At 43.7% G+C, this 25,544-nt stretch overlaps 1 protein-coding gene across 2 annotated transcripts in view; it reads left to right on the forward strand.

The window, feature by feature from the left end:
• Positions 1–25,544, forward strand: part of CHRFAM7A (CHRNA7 (exons 5-10) and FAM7A (exons A-E) fusion) — a 353,849-nt gene that overhangs the window by 225,693 nt on the left and 102,612 nt on the right. The window contains exons 1-2 of one of the 2 annotated variants that reach the window (XM_077474167.1): positions 7,230–7,365; positions 7,527–7,636. In XM_077474167.1, coding sequence (XP_077330293.1) covers positions 7,582–7,636 — 55 coding nt within the window. In that variant the 5' untranslated portion in view covers positions 7,230–7,365; positions 7,527–7,581. Of the gene's footprint in view, positions 1–7,229; positions 7,366–7,526; positions 7,637–25,544 lie in introns of those variants that run through there. The other variant, XM_077474166.1, reaches the window with a different exon arrangement.

Raw genomic sequence — 25,544 nt, forward strand, 5'->3', positions numbered from 1 at the left:
AAATCTGACAATTAACCATTTTTCATTTTAGGATTTTCATTTTCACGCCCCTAGCAAGCTTTTTCAAACAGGTTTACAGAAATAAATACAGCAATCAGAGAAATTGTTCTTTTTAAAGCTGCAAATTTATTGGAATACAGAAAAGGAAATGCTCAAATGACATGAATTATGTGAATTACCTTAAATGCCAGTCATTTGCAGCATAATTTCTTGTCAGTTCTAAACCGATAAAGAATTTCAAATCTGTAAGTAGATTTAGAATTATCTATTGTATTTCTCCTGGTTTGGATATTAAACCATGCTTGCATACGGAAGCATTGGTTATCCCCATTCATGTAGGATGAAAAAAAAGTAAAATTTACTGTCAATAATATTGAAGGGTTTTTTTTTGTCAATATGTTTTTGAATCTGACATATTTTTTGCTTGTGCTTACATGGTAATTAATGAAAAATATGTTTAGTCTCAGATTTTAGAGTATGTGAAATGACAGTTGGCGCCAACAACCAATTAGCGTCTCCTTTTTTAGGTCAGAATAGAAACTGAACGGTAAACGATTGGCTGCTAAGGGCAATCATTTTTACTTTGCTAAAACCAAAATGTTACAGAAATGGCAGACAATTTATTTATTAAGTCAATCTGCAGTAAATAGGTTCATAATCTACTTAATATGGACACATTGATTTAAAACTGAATTCCAGTTATAGAAATTTTTAGAGTTATATTGGTCCAGCTTGGGCCATTATAAGACTGTACAGGTGTCATAGCTGTGGGATCCTGGCGGAAGTTGGAACTCACTGTAGTAGGTAATGCTATTCTGGGTCTGTACCAAGCAGCTATGGTGCTGTATTTTGAACACAGGAGGTCTCTTATTTAAAATGGTGTAATTTCATTTAGAGAATGCTTTGCATTTTCTCAATGATTGCAAAGCATTCTCTGATTGGACGAGGTGGAGAGTTTGAAGTTACTGCCCCACTTCTACATTGTGAACACAAGAGGCCGGCCGCTGGGCATGGTCTCCATTCAGAAATCACTTTTTGCTTTTTCGGTAAATGAGGTGGGGAGGCAAGGCAGTGATGTCACAATGCCCACCCTGTTTAATCACAGAACACTTTTCAAATAATAATAAAATAACATGGAAAGTATTAAATCGGAGCTCCACCTGTTTTATATATAATAGCTCTTAGTGATCACATAGATGTTCTAATTCTAAAATGGAACATTTTTTTGGGTTTAAAATGTACCTTTTTTTTTTCTTTGTAATCTCTCTTCTTCCTGAATGTGTGTCTTGCGGATATGGGCGGGGTTTGTGTGGCTATTTAGTCATTTCCAAAACTCTCGCACTGTCTCCTGGGATCTTTTCTCATTGATCCCAGGAGTCTGCGCGCTCCGAAATTGAGTCACTGCGCATGCACGGGATTGGAGCTACAGCGTGCAGTGCATGCTGGGACATCAGTGACACTGTATCCTGGAAGAGGGTGCTTGTGGACTTCACATCCCCACAGGCAAGATGAGAACCACCGAAAAGACGCAATATAACTTAATTTCTATTGATAAAATAGATATCTTAAAGACTTCAAAAATGGAACAAGTGAGTACTAATTCTAAATAATATAATCAATGTGATTGTATTTAAAAAAAAAAAAAAAAAAAAAAAAAACGATTTAGGCAGCGGAATCCAGCTTTAATGACTTCAGTGTTGTGTGGGCGATCTCTAGTGTTCAGTAAGCAACAGGGCAGCCGATGGGCATGCAGTGATCGGTGTAGTAGTAGTGCCTACTACAGTAATTTCCAGTTTCCACAGAGATCCCACATGCATAGCACATACATACTTACATTGGTCCAAGCTGAATCAATATACGTATGTGAAAATTGCCATAGCTAAACGTCAGCTTTAGAAATGCTGTTACAAATTGAGATGCCACCACCCCAAACAAGATATGTCTGCTCACCACATAAAATCCACATAGGAAACTTGTTCTTGAGAAAACAGTTTCATGACCTTCTCCAAGTATAGTCAGCTGTAATCCTTCATTGAGGCACAGAAACTGCAATCAACTGCAAACTGGGCAATGTACAGAAAGTTTCATTCAGCTCTAAAAAGGAACTTTCATGGAAAATGAAGCGCCCAGAGAACAAAGTGTCCTGCTAGGCTTAACTTAACTCTGAAAAAGGAATATGTTCTTCAGTAGCAGAGAACCAAAATATCTTTTAAAACATAACATATCCACGTAAATCAGGTAGATCAGCATACACAGAAAAACATCTCAACATTGCTCAAAATAACATTTTTTTTTACCTTTTGGCTCTCTCCTACTGCCCCCTAAAAGATGGTTAATTTTCTTTCTATTAGATACAATTTGTATTGCTATAATCTAAAAATGTGTTATCCTCCATGGCAAAGTAGTAAAATTCCCATTCAAGGATAGAGCACAAGTAAACTGTCTTCACTTGTTTCCTAGGACTGAATAGAATTGTGATTCAGCATTGTCACTGTCTCTCTATACCTTATTTAAATGTCTCTGTGCATCGAATGCTGTTTGAATTAATTGCTATAAAACTGTGCCTGGAAGCTACAAGGCGATAAAAGTGACCACTTGAAAGTAAAGCATAATGCTTAATCTCAGCCATCAATGGCATAAAAAAAATTAATTCTATTTGTGAACAAATTATAGTCTGAACCTTAAAGCTGGGCGCAATAATGTTCATTTATATGTTACTCAATGCCATAAAGGAAAAACAAAATACATGCTTTGTGCATCAAATTCTTTTGTGATCATGGATATTATCTTGTAAGGGTCTATTCACACTATTCACTGGGACTGTGTGTTGGGTGGCTAATCTAGCAAATCCCATTGCAAGAAAAGGAAAAAGGCCTTATCTTTTGTGTGCCTTGTCCACGCCACTGGGTTTGCAATGCTGTGCGGGCAGTGTGTGATGAAAAAAAATATGGCAGGTCATAATTTTTTTCACTGCAGTGCAATGCACCATGGTGGATTTGATGGTGAATTGGCGGATTAAACTTTATGTAATGTCACTGTGCAGCACTGCAGCAATCCATTTGGACTGAACCACAAGCCAGCTGCAGCGTTACAACAATATTTTTGAAGTGGTTTATGGGGCGCAAATTTTCAGGAAAATACACTTTAATTAATTTTAGTGAAAACGGAGCATAATACATACATTTTGGTAAAATATAAAAGATGGTTTTATGCTGAATAAAAAAATACCCAACATGTCACACTTTAAAATTGTGCACAACTGCAGGACTACTTGCATGAGATTGAACTACCTTGTCTGACCGAAACACAGAAACAAAAGCTAGATGCACCAATCACCATAGAAGAGATTCTGATAGCGGTTAATTCCTTTCCTAATTCGAAGGCCCATGGCATCCCAGTCGAGACATATAAGCAATATAGTGACGGCATACTACCACACTTGCTTAAAACACTAAATGCAGCTAGAGATAGACAGGTCCTTCCAGACTCGATGACGCAGGCAAATATAGTATTACTGCTTAAACCAGACAAGGACTCCCTAGACCTGGGCTCTTATAGGCTGATCTCGTTATTACAAATGGATATAAAAATTCTGGCTAAGGTACTGGCGTTAGGGCTAAATGCAAAATAACATCTGTCATCCACCCTGACCAATCATGCTTCATACCTGAGTGCTCTACAGCCATTAATCTGTGTCGTCTATTTGTAAATATACAGTCCTAGGCCGATAATATGGGGGATAAGGCACTGCTATCGCTAGATGCCCATAAGGCATTCAATAGTGTCAAATGTCAGTATTTATGGACCACAATGCTTAAATTTGGATTCGGACCCGTATTTCTGTCATGGGCGCAGTTACTCTACTCCTCACCAAAAGTGGTGATTAGAGAAGCGGTCCCCATATCATCTGAATAACTCCAAAAGCTCAAGGAGATTGGGGGGCTAGCCCTACCCAACCCTTGGCTATATTATATAGTAGCTCAGCTCCAACACATCACCAGGATGATCCGAAAGGAGAGTAATGGGGAGGGCTATAGAGGAAACCCAACAATGGCCCTTCTCACACAGATTGCGGGAACACGTAACATTGCCACGGGGGTGGAGGCACTAGCATTTACTAAATCTAATAAACATTTTCCCATGTATGTTTTAATGCAAAAAGTATGGAACAAAATTAGACAGCTACAGGGGGTCACTGGCTTCACCGGCTACAACCAATACTATGGGGAGCTGCAGTCCCTGACGTGTGCTATGAGATGGAAATCCTTTGGTGTCACACACCTGGTACAAATCTTTACGAATGAAAAAATAAGTTCCTTCCTGGAACTACATGCTAAATTTAGGCTGCCCCATTCCATCTATTTTCCATATCTGCAACCATGTCATGCGGTGAGAACACAGGCAGGTGGAGAACTTTGGATATAATCCCTGGCCCCTGTCTTCCACTACATGGTTGAAGTGTCCCATTTTAAGGGTTTCATTACCGGATCTTACTCTATGCTTATGGCCATACATCAAGGCAATTTCCCAACCAAAGGAATGACCCAATGGGAGGGAGATGTGGGTATATGTGAAGAGGACCACTGGGAGGAGGTACTACACACTATACAACAGTGCTGTCTCAACACGACGCAACGCCTGTCCCAGCTCTTTATTGTCCTGCGGGTACATTTTACTCCTGCTAGACTATACAAGATGGGACTACGGGAGGATGCAGACTGCCCCACTGCTCTAGAGACCATGGAGATCTGATCCACCTACTATGGCGATGCCCAAAACTGCACCTTTATTGGAAGGAAGTTGTAGTGACCATTAATCTGACTTTTCAAGTTAAGATTCCACTGGACCCCAAACAGTGCATTCTAGGCATACTGGATTACCACATCACTGAGGACAATTCTAAGCAGGCTATCACGAGGGCTCTTTTCCAAGCCCACAAACTAATTCTCAGAAACTGGAAGGTGACTGAGCCTCCCACTCTGAAAGAATGGGTGACCCAAATGGGAATAACATTAAGGTTAGAAAAGTATATTTTCAAGCACAGAGGCCCTCTGGGAAAATTTGATTTGGTATGGTCCCCTTGGTTGAACACACCTGGCCTGACCCCAGTTAACCTTGTGCTGGACAGAATTCTTATTTAACAGCAACTGCAGAGAATATGGAGGGGGGGGGGGAACAGTAGGGTTATGGGGGGTATAATATATGTGCAATGTATTTTGAGACTAGAGTGAGGAGGATTGCGGAGAACAACTGTGTGATGTAAGGATAGGAGATAGTGATTTTGTATAAATATAAATATGACTTTGTAAGACTGTACTCTAAAACATTTGTGTTCTTCCTATGTATACTTGTTCCAATAAAACCCTTTTTGATTTAAAAAAAAATAATTTGTGCACACCCGTGGAATGGCGACAAACTACGGTACATTAAATTATCCATAGGCTACACTTTAAAAGCCTTTACAGATTACCAGTTTAGAGTTACACGGGAGGTCTGGTGCTAGAATCATTGCTCTCACTCTGATGTTCGCCCCGATACCTCACATGTGTGTTGCCATCACTTGTGACCGTTGACATTTGCGTGTGAGCACTTTACAAAAATATTTAACATTTTGTTTTATTTATTTCATTTACATTTTTGACACTATCTTTAAATTTTTTTTAAACTTTATTTCTATCGCAAAGGATGAATATCTCTTGTGATAGCATGGGCCATAACAGGTCTATTAGACCCCATCTCTCTCCCCTGTCTTTTAAAGTATCTGATCAAACAAAGACTGGTTTGATAAGATGCTTTTTAAGTCAGTAACGGCTTGTAAGCAAACAAACCGAAACTGGAAATGTCAAAATCCCTGTCTCTTCCAGCTTCAGACATCATATGGGGGGGGGCATAAGTCCCTTTCACTCCGTCTAGGGGGCTCCTATGCAACAGGTTGCATCGGTAACGGGCTCCCTTCTGCCACCTGTAAAAGTGATCGGGTGGCTGCTTGAATTACTTTTAAATTGTCAGGGATCATTGGTTGAACAAAACTGAATTGGAGTCATGACTGTAGTTACAGCCGTGACCCAGATATCACGGCTGAAATCCAAGGACATACAAGTGTGTCCTATGGATGAATCAATTAGCCTATCTACCACTTTTAACACAAACATTTTCATGTTGCTCCAGTCTAAATCTGTGGTATCACTCACTTGTTTTGATCTCTTCATCTTACATCTTGTCTTTTACTTGTGGATTAAGGCACCAATACATATACTACAATATTAGCCAGGGGATTAGCCAGTTTTAGACCTAATGGGGGAGCTTTACCAAATCTGGTAAACTCAGAATCAGATGCAGCTGTGCATGGTAGCCAATCAGCTTCAGCTTGTTCAATTAAGCTTTGACAATAAAACCTGGAAGCTGATTTGTTTCTCTGCAGAGCTGCACCAGATGTTGCACTCTCCAGTTTTAGTTAATCTCCTCCAATGTGTCAATAACTGACCCGTGTAAGGAGTGAATACTATTTCCCTTCCTACCAGTGGTATATGCCTACCTTTGTTTAGGTAAAGCTCACATGAGAACCTTTATGTGGATTTCATTGCAAAATACAGTTGATTTCTCAGAGAACTGAACAATGGAATGTTACAAAAACAGACACATTGTATATGCTCAAAATTGTTAAAAAGCTGATTATTTAGCTAAAGGTCAGTTGGTTCTTATGTGTGGGCACATTTCGAGCTTTCAACCTTTTCCTCCTCACTATTTATTTTTACTTTAAAGTAACATTGTTCAGTTTTTTGAATTAGAAATTACAGTAATGTGTTTTTTTATTTATTTTTTATTGAAGGAACAATGCTTTGGACTGCAACAGGCAGTCTCTTAAGAGTAGAGCACCCTCTCATGTAGAGCCATATTACACAAAGCATAAATACATACAACATTTCTATGTACATTATCACCGCTTTCTTTTAAAAGCCTTAAAATCATCACCTTATCTTTAAACATTTTAAATATTTTCATATATGGTCTTGCCCCCCTCCCCCCTTTTTTTTTTTGTTTTTTTTAAAGAGCTGTAGAAAAGCATGATTTTGATCTTTCATGAAAAAGAGCAGTGAAACATTCAGGCGTTTTTAATTGACCATGACCACAATGATACATTTTGGAACAAAGAAAACTGTTTCCGTTCTGTTGCTTGAAAAAGCAATGCAATCAGAGTTATTGTCCTATTTTTCTAAACAATCAGCAGCTCTGCAATTCCATGCTCCATGCAGTATGTAATCTTAAATGCAGGCACACTGGATTTTTGTCCATTTATAAGCTTTTTCCTGCCGCTAGATCACGGCCCCTGACTCGTAAAATGTGCTTTCTAATGGTATTTTCAAGGTAGGGAAAGTCCTCGTCTTTCAGTCATTTTATTCCCTGCCAGTTAAGTAATACTGTTTTGAATGACAGCTATACATTTTGTTGGGTGTTATATAATTCCCTAGGGAGTGTGAACAGAAAAAGTGCTTTTAATCCTTTTTTCTTCTTCTTCTACACTTCAGTATTGGACAGATTACTATTTACAATGGAATGTGTCTGAATACCCTGGAGTGAAAAATGTTCGTTTCCCAGATGGACAAACGTGGAAGCCAGATATCCTTCTATATAACAGGTATGTGTTTAGCTTGAACAAAAAAACCTTTTTTGCTCATTAGTTTTAGGAGATTAGCAGTGTGCATGTCGCAGTAATAGAATTAGCTGCTATAATTTAAAGGAGTGCTGAGTCACTGTCCAAAAACACAGAAGTGCAGAACAACCTGGGGTTATTGCTGAAGCATAACAGATCTGAAAATGAATGTTTATGTGAGTTGGTTTATATTTACAAAGCAGATGGCAGAAATGCAGCTTTATATATCATATGGTTCTCCAGCTGTTGCTGAACTGCATACCCATGAGTCACATCCAACCTGCAACAACCCAGGAAGCTATTATATTATCATATGTATGGGAATAGGATTTACAGTCCAAAATGCTTGTACTTGGTGTTCTCAGATTAGGTATCTTTTCATATTTTAGATCACACAAATAATCAGTGGTGGCTCTTCCATACGTAGCACAGGGACGTCACCCCCCCCCCCCCCCAATCCATACACATGGCCCCCTAATCTGCATGCAGGGCGCCGAGCACATGGATTCCAAAGGGTTTTTTTTTTTTTTAAATGTTATTTTTTTAAAGCACGTGATTAGAGCCAGAGAAGACAGAATCCGTTCACCTGGATTCTGTCGCAGGCTCATGACCCAAAAAAGGTCTGCTGACAAGCCCCCAATCAGTGCTGTCAGCCAATGGCCAGAGCCACCCCCCTGTCAGAACATAATAGCTCAGCAGGAGAGATTGCTATCAGATTGTTAGTACAGTGGCTCCGACCTGAGCTGCCAGTTAAGTGGTGTGAACGAGGCTTTAGTCTGTATTCTTTTTGATTCTCAAATTATGTACAAGGTAAAATCCTGTTTGTTTATTTGTTTGCTTTAAAATTGCCTTTGCATGCTAAAGTTTTGAAGTAAAAACACACAGTACATCGCTTACTGAATTTACCTAATCCCTTTGTAAATAAGCTCCAATGTCTATGCTTTTTTTTTTAGACTTTCTTTCTTTTATTTTCATTTGGTGTTCCAGTCAGTCAGGTATTTTTCAAAAGAACAACCTCTCTCCCAGATGTATCAGATACAGGGATGAGACAAACCTTTTATCACTGAAATGAGTGCTTTCAATCATCAGCTTTATTTATGCAAAAACTTTATCCCAAAAGGAATACAACTGTTTGCTGTAACTGCTTATAAAGTACCAGCTGGAGTTTGGTTTCAACTTAGTAGTTTAACTAAATCTGCTAGTACATCTAACTATGGGCGTCCGCAGAACTTTTTTCGGGGGGGGGGGCATCATTTTAAGCTCTGAGGGGGGTGACAGAGAGAAAGGGGGGTGACAGAAAGAGACATTTTCATTCTGGGTGAGGACAGGAGATGCTCTGTTCCTTCCATCGGATCTATGATGTGACATGGAGTGGTCCCTGGCTGCTTGCATTTCCTGCCCGTCCTTGTTCTCTGAACCCCCGGTCAGCCTGTCCTCCAGGCCTGGGAGCAGTGAGGAGGTTTAAGGAGTCCGGGGGTTCTATGCTCTGGGAGGCACCGGGGACGTTGTGCCTGCTGTTCCTGGCATCTTGCTGCTCTCCTTTCCTGTGGCTTCCATCTCCTGGGCCGCTTGCTCGTACTATGTAGACCAGGTGATGTCATCCTGCCCTAACCTTGAGGCCTTCTCTGTCCCGCTCCTCGCACCAGATTTCATCGGCCTTGCTAAACTGTGTGCAGGTCCAGCCACCGGCGCTAGGATAAAGACCGAGTGTGAACTCCTGATCTGATCCCTGGTTCCAGGGGGGGCACTCCCCACCCTTGTCCCTACCATCGGACACCCATGCATTTAACACTCCCCTCCCCCAAGATTAACAATGCTTCTGTCCATATGTGCCCCCTGTGTTCCTTCATCCAAAGTGGAGGCTTTCTAAGGCTGGATTCACACCTATGCAGTTTTAGTGCTTTTTGCATTTTGCAGATTTGCACTACAGAACGAGTTCCATAGGAAACCACATTAAATGGATTGTAGTGCAAATCTGCAAAATGAAAAAAGCACTAAAACTGCATAGGTGTGAATCCAGCCTTGGGCTCGATTCTCACTAACGTGTTTTTTAATGCATTTTGCATTTAGCATAAATGCAGGGAATTTGTTTAACATGGGTTCCTATGGAACACGTTCACATCAATGCATTTTTGTGCCTCTGCATTTTTGGAAAGGGTCGGGGACCTTTTTCCTGCAAAATGCAATATTTTGCATGTAATAGACTTCAATGGAAATAACGTGTTTTTACCGCGGTTTTGCCGCAATTAATGTTTTTTTATTACACTGTATATAGCTGGCTGCTAAGGAGAGGGCCGTGAAGTCGGCCACTGCGTCCTTAACAACTGATAAGTCATCAGCTGTCAGTGGGCTTCCCTGAAGAATTGTGAAAAAAATTGTGAAAAAAAACAGCGTGGGGTCCCCCCAGGTCCATAGCAGGGCCTTGGGTCCATTATAGATGTTACACCAAAATGTTCTTTTTAAAAATGGTGTGGGGTCCCCCCAAAATCCATACCAGACCGTTATCCGAGCATGCAGCCCGGCAGGTCAGGAAAGGGAGGGAATGAGCGAGCGCCCCCTCCCCTTCTGAACCGTACAGGCCACATGCCCTCAACATGGGGGGTGGGTGCTTTGCGACCCCAACCCCAAAGCACCTTGCCCCATGTTGATGGGTAACGGAAGGAAGCGGTTTAACCAACGCGTTTCAAATAGTTATTATTAATACATTCTTCATCAGGGATATTTTATCATTCTTTAAACACATTACAAATGGCAAATGCATTCCCCACAGTGTTCAAAAGGGAGGGCTCCTATCCTTAGCAGGCACATTAAAAGCTGAAACTTTCCATGTATCTCATACAGGAAGACTGGATAAGAATAATCCAAAAAGTGTCACTTGAAAATAAAGGTTTTCCCAGGTACCAGTGTAGAGAAGATTCCTCAGGAAAATATCACCCATTAGCTTTTCCCCAGGAGAGACTCCTACATCATTGTTGCTGTGGAGCGGGAATTGGCCATTAAACAACAATGCTGCAGAAAAAAAGGGCATTGGAAGCTGGGCACTGCCATGTACCAATGCATTTTTTTTCAGCGGGGAGAAGGCTTTTTAATAGGAATTAAAGGGCAACATTAAACACACAATTCCTTTCACAAAACACATTTGAGAATGCCTTAAACGTGCACGTAAATGGACACAGGTGAACAAGTATGTTGCGCTTAAATGAAATAAACAATAAATAAATAATATAAACAAGTGAGTCCAAGAGTCACAAACGTGATACCATGGTGAAAGTTTGAATGTTGTGTCACCAACTTCCTCCATCTTGTGCGACCATCCCCAAAAAAGATGTGCCCTTACCAAAGGGTGTTGATCACCTATTACGGGGGGTCAACATAAGCTTGTATGTCTGGAAAAACGTCATGTCTTTAAGGAAGTCCGCTCAACAGAAATTTTAAGCCGCCACCGGGGAAAACCGCGACATCAGGTCATATACCACAAATGAGAGACAAATGCCACAATAGTGTAAAACCTTTTTTACCAGGATTTAATGCAGGTAATGCACTTACATGAAAACATGATTAAAACAACATGTACTGGACACAGAGGTTTCAGAGGTAGATTCTCCAAATGCAATGACAAGGAATGACGCTATCGCTCTACCGGTTTTGTTGCTAATTGGACTTCTTCCAGAGCATAAGCGTCATTCCCCACCATTGCAATAAAATCCCTCTCTTGGCTCAAAGCCTCATTTCCATTGACACACCTGTACTATATGCTAAAGCAAATTAAGCCCCCGTTCACACTTTAGAACTTTAAAATCATGCAACTTTATCTGAAGCCACAGATTTTCAAAGCAGAATGTCCATGTAACTTTGGGTGCTACTTCATGCATAGATGTCTGTTGAAGTCACACCCGAAATCGACAAAAGTAGGGCAGGAAATATTTTTGCAAATTGGTGTGGTGCCGGAAAGTGGGCGCCACACCGATTGGAACAGTGCCATTGCCTGCAATAGGCTGCGACTTGTCATGTGATTGGATCTGTCAAATCGCATGGCAAACCAGTTCAGTGTGAACAGTAGGATTATGACTAAGCGAATACTAATTTGTGAAACGCGTTAATCTCTGCCAGGTCTGCTTTGATGTCATGATGTCTACGATGTTGTCTGATGATTTTTATCTTCAATAAAGTCTTCACTTTTGCTTCAAACATGTTAGTGCGGTCAAACCTTTTCCTGTTGCAGCAGTGTGAACAAGGGCTTGGGCTCCATTCACACCTGAGCTTATGGCTTTATTGGCATTTTTTAAAGCTTTTTTTTGCAGCCTCTTTCAAGTTTTTTAAAGCATTTTAGAAGTTTATTACAAGCGTTTTACAGCTTCAGGTTTTCGTTTAGTCAATAGAAAGCACTAAGGGGAGGAGAGGGAGAGGAACTTAGAAGTGGAAAACTGCTATTTGAGCATTTTATGAGCATTTTTCTGCACAAGTCAAGGGTTTCTAGTGAAGTCTATGGGGCCAAAAACCTTGTAATCTGCCAAAAAGAACTTTTTTGAGCATCAGGCATTTTGCTTTAAGCGACAGAACGCTCATATGTGAACAGGGGTCATTGAAATGAATGGGATTTTGCTTGTTGGGCGTTTTTGAGCTTCAGAGCTGAGTGATTTACAAGCTAAAAAAACACTCTGGTGTGAACAGGGCCCAAGTAATAGAAAATTTGCAGCTAACCGACTTTTCCCAGCTAATTTGTTCTGTAAACAAAGTGGCTGGGAGATTCCCCTCAACGTCTATACCAGACCCTTATCCTTGATATGAGTTGATTTGTTTACAAGGTCTTCAGGCTTCACTTTCATGTCCTTGATATTGGGCTTCACTGCTGACAATTTTTCAAAATTTTCTTTTCTAAGTGTACTTCCCTTTTTCTTGCTTAACGACATCTGCAGAAACAAAATTAGCATTAAATATTTTTTGGGAGGAGGTCAGTAAGTCAGCACCAGACATCCACAGGCTTGCTGAATGGGCAGTACTTAAGAAAATCAATCTCTGAAGCTCTAGTACAGTCAGAAATAGCAGAAGAGGTCATAGAGGATTGTGCCTTATCGGCATGTGCTAGAGCAGACTGAGAATGGAACGGGTCCATGATTGTTTCATTGTTTGTTGCTGAAGTATGTGTCTTTCCCATTCTTCTTCATCACACAATGTTGTGACTTTTAAGCGCAGGGCTGTCTTTTCCCCTAAGTTAAAAGTTTAAGAAGCAAACAGCATGGTGCTCTTTCTCCATTTTATTTTTTTTCAAAAAACAACAAGTTTATTGGTGGACAAAATCAGCAAGTCATACAGCATACAAAACATTTTGAGAGTAACATGGTTTTCAGAATACACAGACAGATGTCATACAGAGCAACGATAAACATTACAGCTACGGCGGTCAATCTCACTTCAAATTCACCCCAACTACCCACCCACCACCCACCGGCCAATTCCGCCAATAGACTGGGAACTTAGAGCACATATAATTGCTAGATTGCAATTGTAAACAAGGTGCCTACCGTACACCCTTAATCAGGCTCCACACATGTGTCTGGATTGGCAAGCCACTTATCCCATATCTTATTATATTTATTGGGACAGCCCCTATGCACATATATGACCTTCTTCAAAGGCAGTGACAGATTCACCTCAAGTATCCACGCTCTAACTGTAAGTGGTACTGTGCGCAACCACAGCTTAGCGATCAGCTTTCTAGCACTGAACAGAGTCTCGTGTAGAAAGGCAGCATGACAGCGGTTGGTCTGAGCGTCAGGAAGAAGGCCTAGTAGGCAAAGTTTGGGATCAGCCTGTATCGGATATCCCATGTGGTCGTGTAGAAAGCGGATGACATGCAACCAAAAGGCTTGAACGTCCGGGCAGGCCCATAGTAAATGATAAAATGTGCACGGGTGAACCCCACAACGCGGACACCCTGGGTCATATGCCGTGCGAAACTTGCTCAGTCTTAGCGGAGTGAGGTAGGCCCTGTGCACAATGTAAAGTTGGGTTAGCCGGTCAGACAGCCTAGGGGAAACCAGTCCAACATTAGTGAGGATGTCCTCCCAGTCTTCAGTGTCTAATGGGCCCACATCCCCCTCCCACCTATGTTTAGCTACCTCCGCAATCCCAGTCACCGTGCGCGATCTAAGTAAGGTGTATATATGTGAAATAAGCTTGGCGGGGTCCTCCCCAACTACAATCCCCACCAGAGGCATTTCTTGAGTACTAGGGAACCCGTCCACAAACTGGGCTCGGAGGGCGTGCGAGAGTTGTGCATAACAAAAAGCCATGTGCGAGGGGAGTCTGAATTCCGCTTGTAATACTGGAAAACTGCGGACTCCCAACGGGGAGACCACCTGATGTAAATATAGCACCCCCCTAGAGGCCCATTGCCGTACTCCTGGTAACGATCTGAGTTCCCCCAACTGGGGGTTATGCCACAGTGGCGTATGTGAATGCATCCCGTCAGCCCCAACCATCTCCTGAGCAACATTCCAGACGCGCCGGTGCTGATCCAGCAGAGGTGTGCCGCCCTTCCCCCTCCCACCCCGCGCACGACCACGAAACAGAACCTGTAGGGGAGCATGTGTAGGGTCAAGAGCTTTTCCACATATCAGCGCATGATACCGGGGGCCATCCGACTTGTGCAGGTGGTGGAAATGGGACAGCTGGGCCGCAATATAATACGAACGCAGGTCAGGAAGCGCCGCCCCCCCTAAGTCCGTGGGATTTTTAAGTATGTTCCACGCCAGTTTATGGCGACCTGAACCCCATACGAAAGTGTTAAGGATGGTGTCTATTGTTTTGAAGATTTTAAGGGGTATAAACGTGGGCGAATGCCACATTTTATATAGGACCTTGGGTAAGACGATCATTTTTATAAGGTTAATTCTGCCCATTACCCCCAAAGGTAATCTGGCCCATATTTGCGTCTTTGCCTTAATGTATGGGATTAGCGGTAGGATATTATGGTTCAAATAATCAAGAGGGTCCCTAGTAATCTGGACTCCCAAATATTGTATGGACGATACACGACGGAGAGGGAGGGAGGCCGCGTCGCAGGCGGGGGGAAACATATCTATGGGTAGGATCTGGGATTTTGACCAATTAACCCGTAGGCCCGAGTGAACCCCAAAGTCCTCAATAATCTGCAGGGCAGCCCGCAACGACGCCCCCTCATCAGCCAAATAAAGGAGCATGTCGTCCGCGTACAAGCTTACCTTCTCGGTAATGGGACCCGACCGAAGCCCCTGGACATGCTCACTAGCGCGGAGAGAGGCCGCGAGCGGCTCCACCGCCAAAGCATAAAGGAGTGGAGACAGTGGGCAGCCCTGCCTAGTCCCCCGGCCCAAGACCAGGGACTCCGACATCTGCCCGTTCACCGCCACCCTGGCCTCCGGGGAAGAGTATAGCACCCTAACCCACTGAATAAAGTTAGGGCCAAACCCAAACCGGCCAAGGCATTCCCACAAATATTCCCACTCCACTGAATCGAATGCCTTGGCCGCATCCAATGCCACCACGACCCGGGCACCTGTCCCCTCATGACATGCCTGGAGATTCATGTGTAATCTGCGGACATTCATGGCCGTGTTTTTACCCGGCATAAACCCGGTCTGGTCCGGATGAATCAGAGAGAGAATATGCGGGTTCAGCCGGGACGCCAAAATTTTTGCCATGATCTTGGTGTCAACCTGGAGCAGGGAAATTGGCCTGTAAGAATCAGGAAGGGCGGGATCCTTCCCCGGCTTCGGAAGAACCACAATCGTCGCCTGTCGAAGGGATTCGGGAAGGGATCCGGTTTCAAATAAAAAGTTGTATAGTCGAAGAAGTTCAGGGGCGAGCACCTCTATATATGCCACATAAAAATCCAGCGGTAGACCATCCTGCCCAGGGGCCTTAGAGGCCGCCAGAGACATAATCGCAGCCTCCACCTCCTCCTTAGTAAAGGGGAGTTCCAACTCAGCGGTCTGAACCGCAGACAGTTGCGCAAATGGAACAGTCTGCAAGAAGGCCTGGGTCTCCTGCGCCGTGGCCGACGCTCTGGACGTATATAGGTCTGCATAGTAACGGCGAAACAGGTCCGCCACCGCCAGTGGGTCAGACGTCAGGGCAGCATTGCGGTCTAGAAGCGAGACCACCACCGGAGGCCTGGCATCTTGATGGGCCAAGTAGGCCAACAGTTTCCCAGCTCTTTCGCCCTGTTCGAAAATACGCTGTCTCGAGAAAAACTGTTTACGCCGAGCCCGCTCAAAGTGTAGTTGCTCCACCACGCGCGTTTGAAGTTTAAGTGCCGAGGCGTTGGCGTGGGTGGGAATAGACACAAACGCATCAGTCGTCGATTCTAGCTGTGCTAGCGCCTGTCGCAAAGTCTCCTGGGATGCCCGCTTTAGTCTATTTATCCGGCTAATTAGAACCGCACGAGCATGCAGCTTGAACGCCTCCCACACCGTCCCCACCGCGGCTGTGCCCCTATTAATCTCAAAGAAATACCGCCACTCCCCCGCCAGGCCCTCATCCTCCTCCCCCAACGCCGTCAACCAAAAGGGGTTGAGGCGCCAGGAGCGGGGTCCCACCTGAGGGGCCAGGCATATAGTTGCCCAGCAGGGGGCATGGTCCGAAAGGGATCTAGCATGGTATCCCGCGTCCTCCACCCGTGAGAGAAGGACATCAGACACCAGGATATAATCAATCCGAGACATAGTGGTATGCGAGGCTGAGAAACAGGAATATGCAGTGGCTTCAGGGTTCCTATGTCGCCATACCTCAGTCAAGGAGAACTCATCAAGAGTGCGGGACAATCTGGTTTCCGTCGGAGTGGTCGGGTCCATGTCGCTACGTAACCTATCCCTACGGGGATTTAGAGTCATATTGAAGTCCCCGAGCCAAATGGCCGGGGTTCCCGGGTATTGGGCCATGTATAGCAATCCCTCATTGACCAGGCATGCAGAGTACGGGGGCGGATTATATAGGGCAATAATCAGACACGGTTTGCCATAGATATTACAGTGCATAAAAATATAGCGACCCAGTGGATCTGTCCGTAGGGAGATCAGGCCAAAGTGCAACGTCTTAGCCACCAGGATCGAGACACCCCGAGAGTAGGGAGAATGAGTCGCGTGATACGACCAGCCAACCCAGGGCCGCCGAAGCGCGAGCCGAAGCTGGCCGGTCACATGCGTCTCAGTCAGCACGATGACGTCAGCCCTGTATGCCTTCAGGCAACCAAAAATAGCAGTACGCTTAAGTTTGTCTCTGATCCCGCGGACATTCCACGTCAAGAATTTAACAGCCGACATTTACCCACGTAATTACAGCCATGGACCAGAGCATACAATTTGACCACCATAACAAGCCCTCCCCCCCTCCCCTTGTATGACATTGCAGAAAAAATATAGAAAAACAAAAGACATATAAGCAATCCCAGGCTACAGGGATAACCACTTGTACCACCAAAAACACAACCTTGAACAGAACTACAACCAAATTCCCCCCCTCCCACCCCCACCCAGCCCTCAGCCTCCCCAACATAGCCAGAGCATTTATCCCCAACCTAATAGGTCCCCGACCCCCTGACATGTGCCCAGGGGCCGCCGAACAGCCGCCACCGGTCAGCCCGCACAGTCCCCTGCGCACACGGCCCAGGCGGTATCCACCCTAACAGAGGACGACCACTCGCTGAGGCGGCGACTGTGGCTACACTAGAAGCCCATAGGAGCAATAGAGCCGACCACCCCCGCCCCCAGCCCATTAAAAAAAAATGTAGAAATAAGGATACCAACAAAAGGAAAAAGAATATAAAGCAGCATATATGAGTCCAGAGACATTGTGCGCTGTCCGGGAACCGTACAAACCGCCATCCCAAAAAAATATCATAGCAATTAGTACCAGCAACAACAGAGCAGTAGTAATATACAAAGAGAGAACAGAGGATCAAGGCATACTTCTTAACCCCCCCCTCCCCCCCTCCCCCAGCCAGAAAAAGCAAAGTCACCTCACTTCTTGCAATAGTCCTGGTGCCTCACGAAAAGATGGAGCCGTCAGTAGTCCACATGGCGTCACATAACAGGTAACAGGAAGCGTGAGGCCCATAGGCACCAACGGCGAGAGAAAAAATAAAAAAAAAATTTTTTTTAAATAGGTGCAAAAAAAGGGGAAAAACAGCAGAACTTGTGGGCTAATAAACAAGCAGAGAAGGAGCAGCCGTGGATACAATAAACCCACACTAGTGCAGGCGGCAACATCAAGTGGCAGTACGGAGAGTCCCGGAGGAGAAAAAACAGTCAAAAGGTAGGCTCGCCTCCCCAATACACCGAACAGGCCTCCGCTACTCAGGCCGGGCGGTTCCTGGCAGCCTCCCGTCTGTCCAGCCAGTCCGCCGCCTGCGCAGCATCATCGAAAAAATGAGCACGATCCTCCCCAACAATACGAAGCCTTGCAGGGTACATCATCGCATACTTCAGATGATGGGTCCTCAGCCGACGCTTCACCTCCACAAAACGAGCCCTCTGCTTCTGCACCTCCGCCGAAAAATCCGGGAAGACCATCAGTCGGCCAGCCTGAAAGGGTATATTACCCTTCTCCCTGCTCAAACGTAGGATAGCATCACGGTCTCGAAAATTCAGCAGCTTTGCTATGAATGTGCGTGGAGGCGCACCATCCGGAGGCCTCTTGGCCGGCATGCGATGCGCCCTCTCCACTACAAATGACGTGGAGAAGGCCTCCCTGCCATACGTTGAAATCAGGAGGTTCTCTAGGAAAGAGGGGGGATCCGAGCCCTCCGCGCCCTCCGGAAGGCCCACGAAGCGGAGATTCGATCGGCGGGCCCTGTTCTCCAGATCGTCATGCTTCATGGCGAGGAGCTGCAATTGGCGCTGTACCTCCGCGTGGGAATGTTGGAGTGGATGCAGCGCATCCTCTGCTGTGCTAATCCGGTCCTCCGCTTCCTTAACACGGTCCCTTAACTTAGTCATGTCCTGCCGGATCAGGGATATGTCCACCCGAATTTCCTCGATCTTGGAGGTTAGGGATGTTTGGCATGCGGAAATAGCATCAAGCACCTTGGCGGTGTCACTTGCAGGCTGCTGGTCCGCACGCTGTGTGGAAGCGCCATCTTGGACCCCCTCCCTGTCTGCTCTCCGGAATTTCTCGAGGGAAGAAGCAGCTGAATTACTGCCCTTCTTCGGCGGAGACATCACAAGGGCTCCGGGCAGTGTGTCCACGAGTCTTCCGGGTGTACACTAACGGTTCCCAGTCGGGTGCAAAGAACAGGATGTCTGGGCAGGATAGGCCGGGAGCGGAGCTCAGCTCACCTGCGACCTACACCATCGCCGTCCAGGCCACGCCCCCTCTTTCTCCATTTTAGCACCCATAAAATGCAAGGCTTTTGGTAGGTATCGTTTTATAACTAAAAACAATGCATAGTGCTGTAAAGTATGCAGGTTTTGGGGACATTTGGGTACAAATTAATTTCAACTAAACAACTTTATTGATGAAATGCAAACCAGGTTGATTCTCTACTCTTTTACTGTGTGCCTATCCAGTGTTTGTGTTTACTATATGTGCTGCTTTTACTAGGCGAAGGGATGGATTTTAGTCCCTGCTTTGCAGGAACACAAAATCCATCCCTTCCCCCCATCTGAACGGAAAATATGCTTTGTTTACATAGGCAGAGCCCAGTTATGTGTCTCCCCCAATGATCAGCTGGTGCCGGCGGACATTGAGTGCTTGGCACCGACAGATTAATAATCACAGCAGAAATGGCCCACCCGAGCCCACCCCCCATGCAGGTGAATGTGCAGGATCACGTATACAGTATCTCACAAAACTGAGTACACCCCTCACATTTTTGTAAATATTTTTTTATATCTTTTCATGTGACACTGAAGAAATTACACTTTGCTACAATGTAAATTAGTAAGTGTACAGCTTGTATAACAGTGTAAATTTGCTGTCCCCTAAAAATAACTCAACACAGTCATTCATTTCTAAACATCTGGCAACAAAAGTGAGTACACCCCTAAGTGAAAATGTCCAAATTGGGCCCAATTAGCCATTTTCTCTCCCCGTGTCATGTGACTTGTTAGTGTTACAAGGTCTTAGGAGTGAATGGGAAGCAGGTGTGTTAAATTTGGTGTTATCACTCTCACTCTCTCATACTGGTCACTGGAAGTTCAATATGGCACCTCATGGCAAAGAACTCTCTAACGATCTGAAAAAAAGATATATTGCTCTACATAAAGATGACCTAGGCTATAAGAAGATTGCCAGAACCCTGAAACTGAGCTGCAGCATGGTGGGCAAGATTATACTTTTAACAGGACAGGTTCCACTCAGAACAGGCCTTGCCATGGTTGACCAAAGAAGTTGAGTGCACCTGCTTAACGTCATATCCAGAGTTTGTCTTTTGGAAATAGACGTATGAGTGCTGCCAGCATTGCTGCAGAGGTTTAAGGGGTGGGGGGGTCAGCCTGTCAGTGCCCAGACCAGGCACAATGCATAAAATTGGTCTGCATGGCTGCTGTCCAGAAGGAAGTCTCTTTTAAATATGATGCACAAGAAAGCCTGCAAAGAATTTGTTAAAGACAAGCGGACTAAGAACATGGATTACTAGAACCATGTCCTTTGGTCTGATGAGACCAAGATATACTTATTTGGTTCAGATGATGTCAAGCTCGTGTGGTGGCAACCAGGTGAGGATTACAAAGGCAAGTTTGTCTTGCCTACAGTCAAGCATGATGGTGGGAGTGTCATGGTATGGGGCTGCATGAGTGCTGCTGGCACTGGGGAGCTACAATTCATTGAGGGAACCATGAATGCCAACATGTACTGTGGCATATTGAAGCAGAGCATGGTCCCCTCTCTTCAGAGACTGGGCCGCAGGGCAGTATTCCAATATGCAAACGACCCCAAACACCTCCAAGACCATGCTGCCTTGCTAAAGAAGCTGAGGATAAAGCATGTCTCCAGACCTAAACCCTATTGAGCATCTGTGGGTCCTATTCAAATGGAAGGTGGAGGAGTGCAAGGTCTCTAACATCCACCAGCTCTGTGATATCATCATGGAGGAGTGGAAGAGGACTGCAGTGGCAACCTGTGAAGTTCTGGTGAACTCCATGCCCAAGAGGGTTAAGGCAGTGCTGAAAAATAATGGTGGCCACACAAAATATTGACACTTTGGGCCCAATTTGGACATTTTCACTTAGGTGTACTCACTTTTGTTGCCAGCGGTTTAGATATTAATGGCAGTGTGTTGAGTTATTTTGAGGCCACAGCAAATTGACACTGTTTTTACAAGCTGTTCACGCACTACTTTACATTGTAGCAAAGTGTAATTTCTTCAGTGTTGTCACATGAAAAAAAGATATAATAAAATATTTACAAAAATGTGAGGGGTGTACTCACTTTTGTTAGATACTGTATATACGTGATCCGGTGTACAGCTGCCACCCTGTAGCAGTAAAACTGCTATAGGGTGGTCAGCAAGTGGTTAATAAGGAGCAATTTTACTGCTTTATCCTTAATATTGAACAAAAGCATAATTGTCTGTGCTAATGCAAAAAAAACTAAATGAAATCATAGAACAATAAAAAATGAAAATGTAAATGAACCATCATCAAGAAAATAGTTTCTCTTCCTAACATATTTTTTTTTCCAAATGGCAATAGTCTCTGATTCTGTACAGCCTAGACTATGGGAATTTGCTCTGGTTAATAGGGTTATGCCTGAACTTGCTTCTCTAGCTGCAAAGTAGTTATTTCTTTCTGATCTTCTATGTGATATGGAGGAAACTATTTTGTGCACAAGTGGCTACTTTTCAGGGTATGAAATATAAAGCAGGTTTCTATAAGCCACCAGATCAGCTCTTGCTCTAAATTGAAAAAACAGTGGATGATGTGTACATGAATAAATAGCCCAGGTAAATAATTGTTTCTTTCAATACCTGTGGAGTCAAGTCCTTAAATTACAGATCAGAATAAGATGAATCTGATAATCATTACAGTATTTCATATCTCACTACATAACAGCACAGTGCAGTAAAATGTATCTTTAGATTGCTTCTGAGATCTATACTAAGCTCTCAGTAATTGCTGTCGCCACTTACATGATATGGAAGAAGACTAGAATGGAGTTTCATAGGAAATTTAAATGTGTTGGGGGATTTACCATACAGCCTCATCTCTAGAAACCATGAAGAAACCTAAAAAGCAGTGGAATTTAGGAATTACAAAATGTAGTATATACTTATTCGTAATGTAATAGAAGAACCTCCTTCTATTGATGGATAATAATGTGAAATAAAGTGTTTTTAAAAGTTATGTGAAAATTGGTAAGCTGCTTCCCTCAAAGTGTAGGCAATGCTAACTTGATCAACAGTGAATGGTGGTAGGGGGTGCTAGTGCATTGGTTAATAAACTAAACCATATAATCATACAATCAAATTAAATAAACTGCTCAGTGCAAAAACGAAATAATTAATACATTACATATAACAATAAACATAAGTTAATATATTAATTTAAAAGTCCATAAATTCTTTTATGATAAATTCATGTGGTAAATTTCCAAAACTTGCCACCATCACCATAGACAGATACGAGAATTTGCACCCGATGTTTGTGGTAAGTATTCCTACACACCGGAAGAACATGACCTCTTTAACCACTTGCCTACCAGGCACTTATACCCTCTTCCTGCCCAAGCCATTTTTCAGCTTTTAGCACTGTTGCACTTTGAATGACAATTGCACAGTTGGGCTACACTGTACCCAATCAAAATTTTTTATCATTTTCTTCACACAAATAGAACTTTCTTTTGGTGGTATTTAATCACTTCTGGGTTTTTTATTTTTTTACAAAAAAAGACCAATAATTTCGCTTTCTGATGACGTCGTAAGACAAGTATGAGAGAGTAAGCTGTAATTTGGATAGAGGAGGGCATGTGGATGCCGTGTATCTAAATCGCTCTAAGGAATTTGATACCGTACCCCATAAATGCTCGATTTACATATTAAAATCTTGTGGCATTGATGATATTGTACAGTATGTACCCGGATAGAAAACTGTCTGTTGGAGAGTGTCCAGATGTTGGTGGTTAATGACATATTTTCATTATGGCTGTCGTGGAACCAATTCTTCTTCCTAAATTTTAGAGATTGTTAAATCTCAGTGTTTGCTGATGATACAAAGTTAAGCAGGGCAATCATTTCACAACTTTGCAAAAAAACCTATTAAAATAGAGTAGTGGGCATCTATATTACAGATGAAGTTTAATATTGAAAAACGTAAGTAATGCACTTGGGGGCTAAAAATACGAAAGCAAGTTACTTGCAAGGAAAAGAATCTCCAGGGCAATCAAGGATGGAAAAGAATCTGGTGGTCCTAGTAGATCAGAAACTCAGCAATAATATGCAAAGCCAAGCTGCAGCAAGCAAATCTAGCCAGCTTTTAGCATTCATTAAAAATGGTATTTACTGTACTCAAGAGATATAACTATAATTCTACCACTTTATAAAACTGATTAGGCACATCTTGGGTATATGGTCCAGCTTTGGTCACCGGTCCTCAGGAAGGATGTACTTAAACTGGAGAGTGTCCAGGGATGGCCAACAAAGCTAGTATTATCCTTGGAGAAGAGACACTTAAGAGGGAATATGATTATGTAGCCATGGTGTTGCAGCTAATAACAGACAATCTGCCAAATCACCCCACTGCCAGACTTCATACATCACTTCCAGAGACAATGAACCGTCTTATTCAAGCTTTGTTTTTGTTGTTTTTCTTGGGGGGGGGGGTGGGTACAACTTGGATAGGGATTAGAAATATGGGATGCCCATAGGATAAGTTATTTCCATAATATTTAAGGATTTAGTACATTCTGAATAAAGTCAGTGCCAGAAGTTTGAATGTGCAAATTGAATTAGGTATCTCCTCCCGCATCTCCATGCAGACTGTTGCTCCTCCTGTAGCTCAACCTCCGCAGACTATTCCTTACCATCCGATCATGTGGAGACATCACTAATGACCGTGTAAAAGCAGTCTTTCCCCTCCTGCCCATAACTTGTTTCCTCCTGTTCACTTGGGTCCTCCTGCACAAACTTAAGCTACTGTATTGAAATCTGACACATCCTCTTCTATTGAATGGTAGGGGCCCACTCTGAATAAGTCTCTCTACTGTGGCTTGGGTTGCTCGCTACCAATAGGCCTGAGGCCTACCGAACCTCTCCCCGGAGGCCCAGGGTGTTAAAAGCATATCTTCTAGGAAATATGAACTACTGTTCCCAGCCAGCCCAACTTGCACATCATGAGCTCGCAGGCTACATTAACTTGACACAGATCCCCACAGTCTCTTTTCTGATTCAGGACACCCCATTGTCCATCGTGTGTTTGTTGAAGACTCCAGTAGTGACCAAGTGCTAGCAGAGTTCCCTCACAGACTCCTTCGCACTTCCAGCCCTTGGCACCTCTAGCCCCACTGTGGTAACACTCACCGACCTTCCAATAGCCCTGAGTCCTTGATGAGGAACTTTGACTGGACCATGCGTACCGACAGTTTCACTTGCCCCTCTGCTCCAGGAGTTCCCTGCCATCCAATCGTGTGGTGGCAGAGACATTGCCAATGACTGTGTAGAGGCAGTGTTTCCTCACAACTGTCCCTGGGCCTTCTTCTGCAATCAGCGCACCCCCTCTAGATGGGAATGCCCTCCTGCAACTGTCTAACATGCCATTCCTCACTTCACCCAGCACACTCTACCCCAGTGAAAAATCACCCCAGCTTATATATGAGGCCCGCCCCCTGACAATACCGATTGGGGATTGGTCAGGGCTCACACATAAGTTGCCTGCCATTCCAGTTCTAGGCCCAGCCCCCTTTCTAGAACATTCTCCTCAGAACTGAAGTGCAGGTGGTCACACCCACTACTACTTTGACCACTCCCAACCCCCAGATCAAAACAGACTGGCCTAGCTTGCAGCATCAATTTGCCTGTGCTGTAATTATGTAGAACTTTGAGGTCTTTTGATGGAAAGTGCATTATAAATACAATTTATTATTATTATTATTATAACCTAGTAAAATAAACCTTTCTAGCACCTACCTATTGGTAGAGGGTGCTACATTTGCAATATAGAAATCTCTGAATTGTGACTCTAGCAATAAGGGGAACCTATTTAACTTGTGGTCTCTAAAATAAGACATGCAGCCACACAATGAATTTGGATTAGAAGTGGTTCAATCTTACACTGAGTAAGGAGATTTTTACTGTTAGAGTAAGGATGTGGGGCTCTATTATACAGTTGGTGGTGTCAGCAGGGAGTGTAGATATGTTCAAAAAGCATGTAGATGTGTTTTGTGAACAGTGAATATGGAAAATGGTAGTGGCATAAACACACACATACACATACACTCAGGTTGAACTGGATGGACTGGTGTCTTTATTAAACCTTACGAAGATTACTAAGTGAAAAGCCAGATATTCATTTTTGTTTTGGGGTTTATCTATGCCTTAAAGTGAAGTACTGTATGCACATTAAAGTACTATATTTTTCGCTCCTAAAGATGCACTTTTCCCCCACAAAAAAATGAGGGGAAATGTCTGTGAGTCTTATGGAGCGAATATTGACCAGCAGGGCCACTGTTAGGGGGATCGTTGCAGCGGCAGAACGATGCCCTGTGCAGCCCTCTGCACCAGCTGAAAGCCTGTTTCTCCCTGCCTCCAGCTGCTAGAGGGAGAGAAACACAAGGTATTGTTCTGTAATTAACCCCCACACGTTCGGCATTAACATGTGAATTGACCACTATTTATATGTAAATCACACAGACATTCATATGTAAAGGAGGTTGGCAACCCCTCACGCTTCATATGCAAACCCCCCCCCACCCACCCCGCATG

The sequence above is a fragment of the Lithobates pipiens genome, unplaced genomic scaffold (assembly GCF_037356315.1).
Source record: "Lithobates pipiens isolate NorthernLeopardFrog02 unplaced genomic scaffold, aLitPip1_a1.2 Scaffold_8, whole genome shotgun sequence".
In the NCBI taxonomy this organism is placed as follows: Eukaryota; Metazoa; Chordata; class Amphibia; order Anura; family Ranidae; genus Lithobates; species Lithobates pipiens.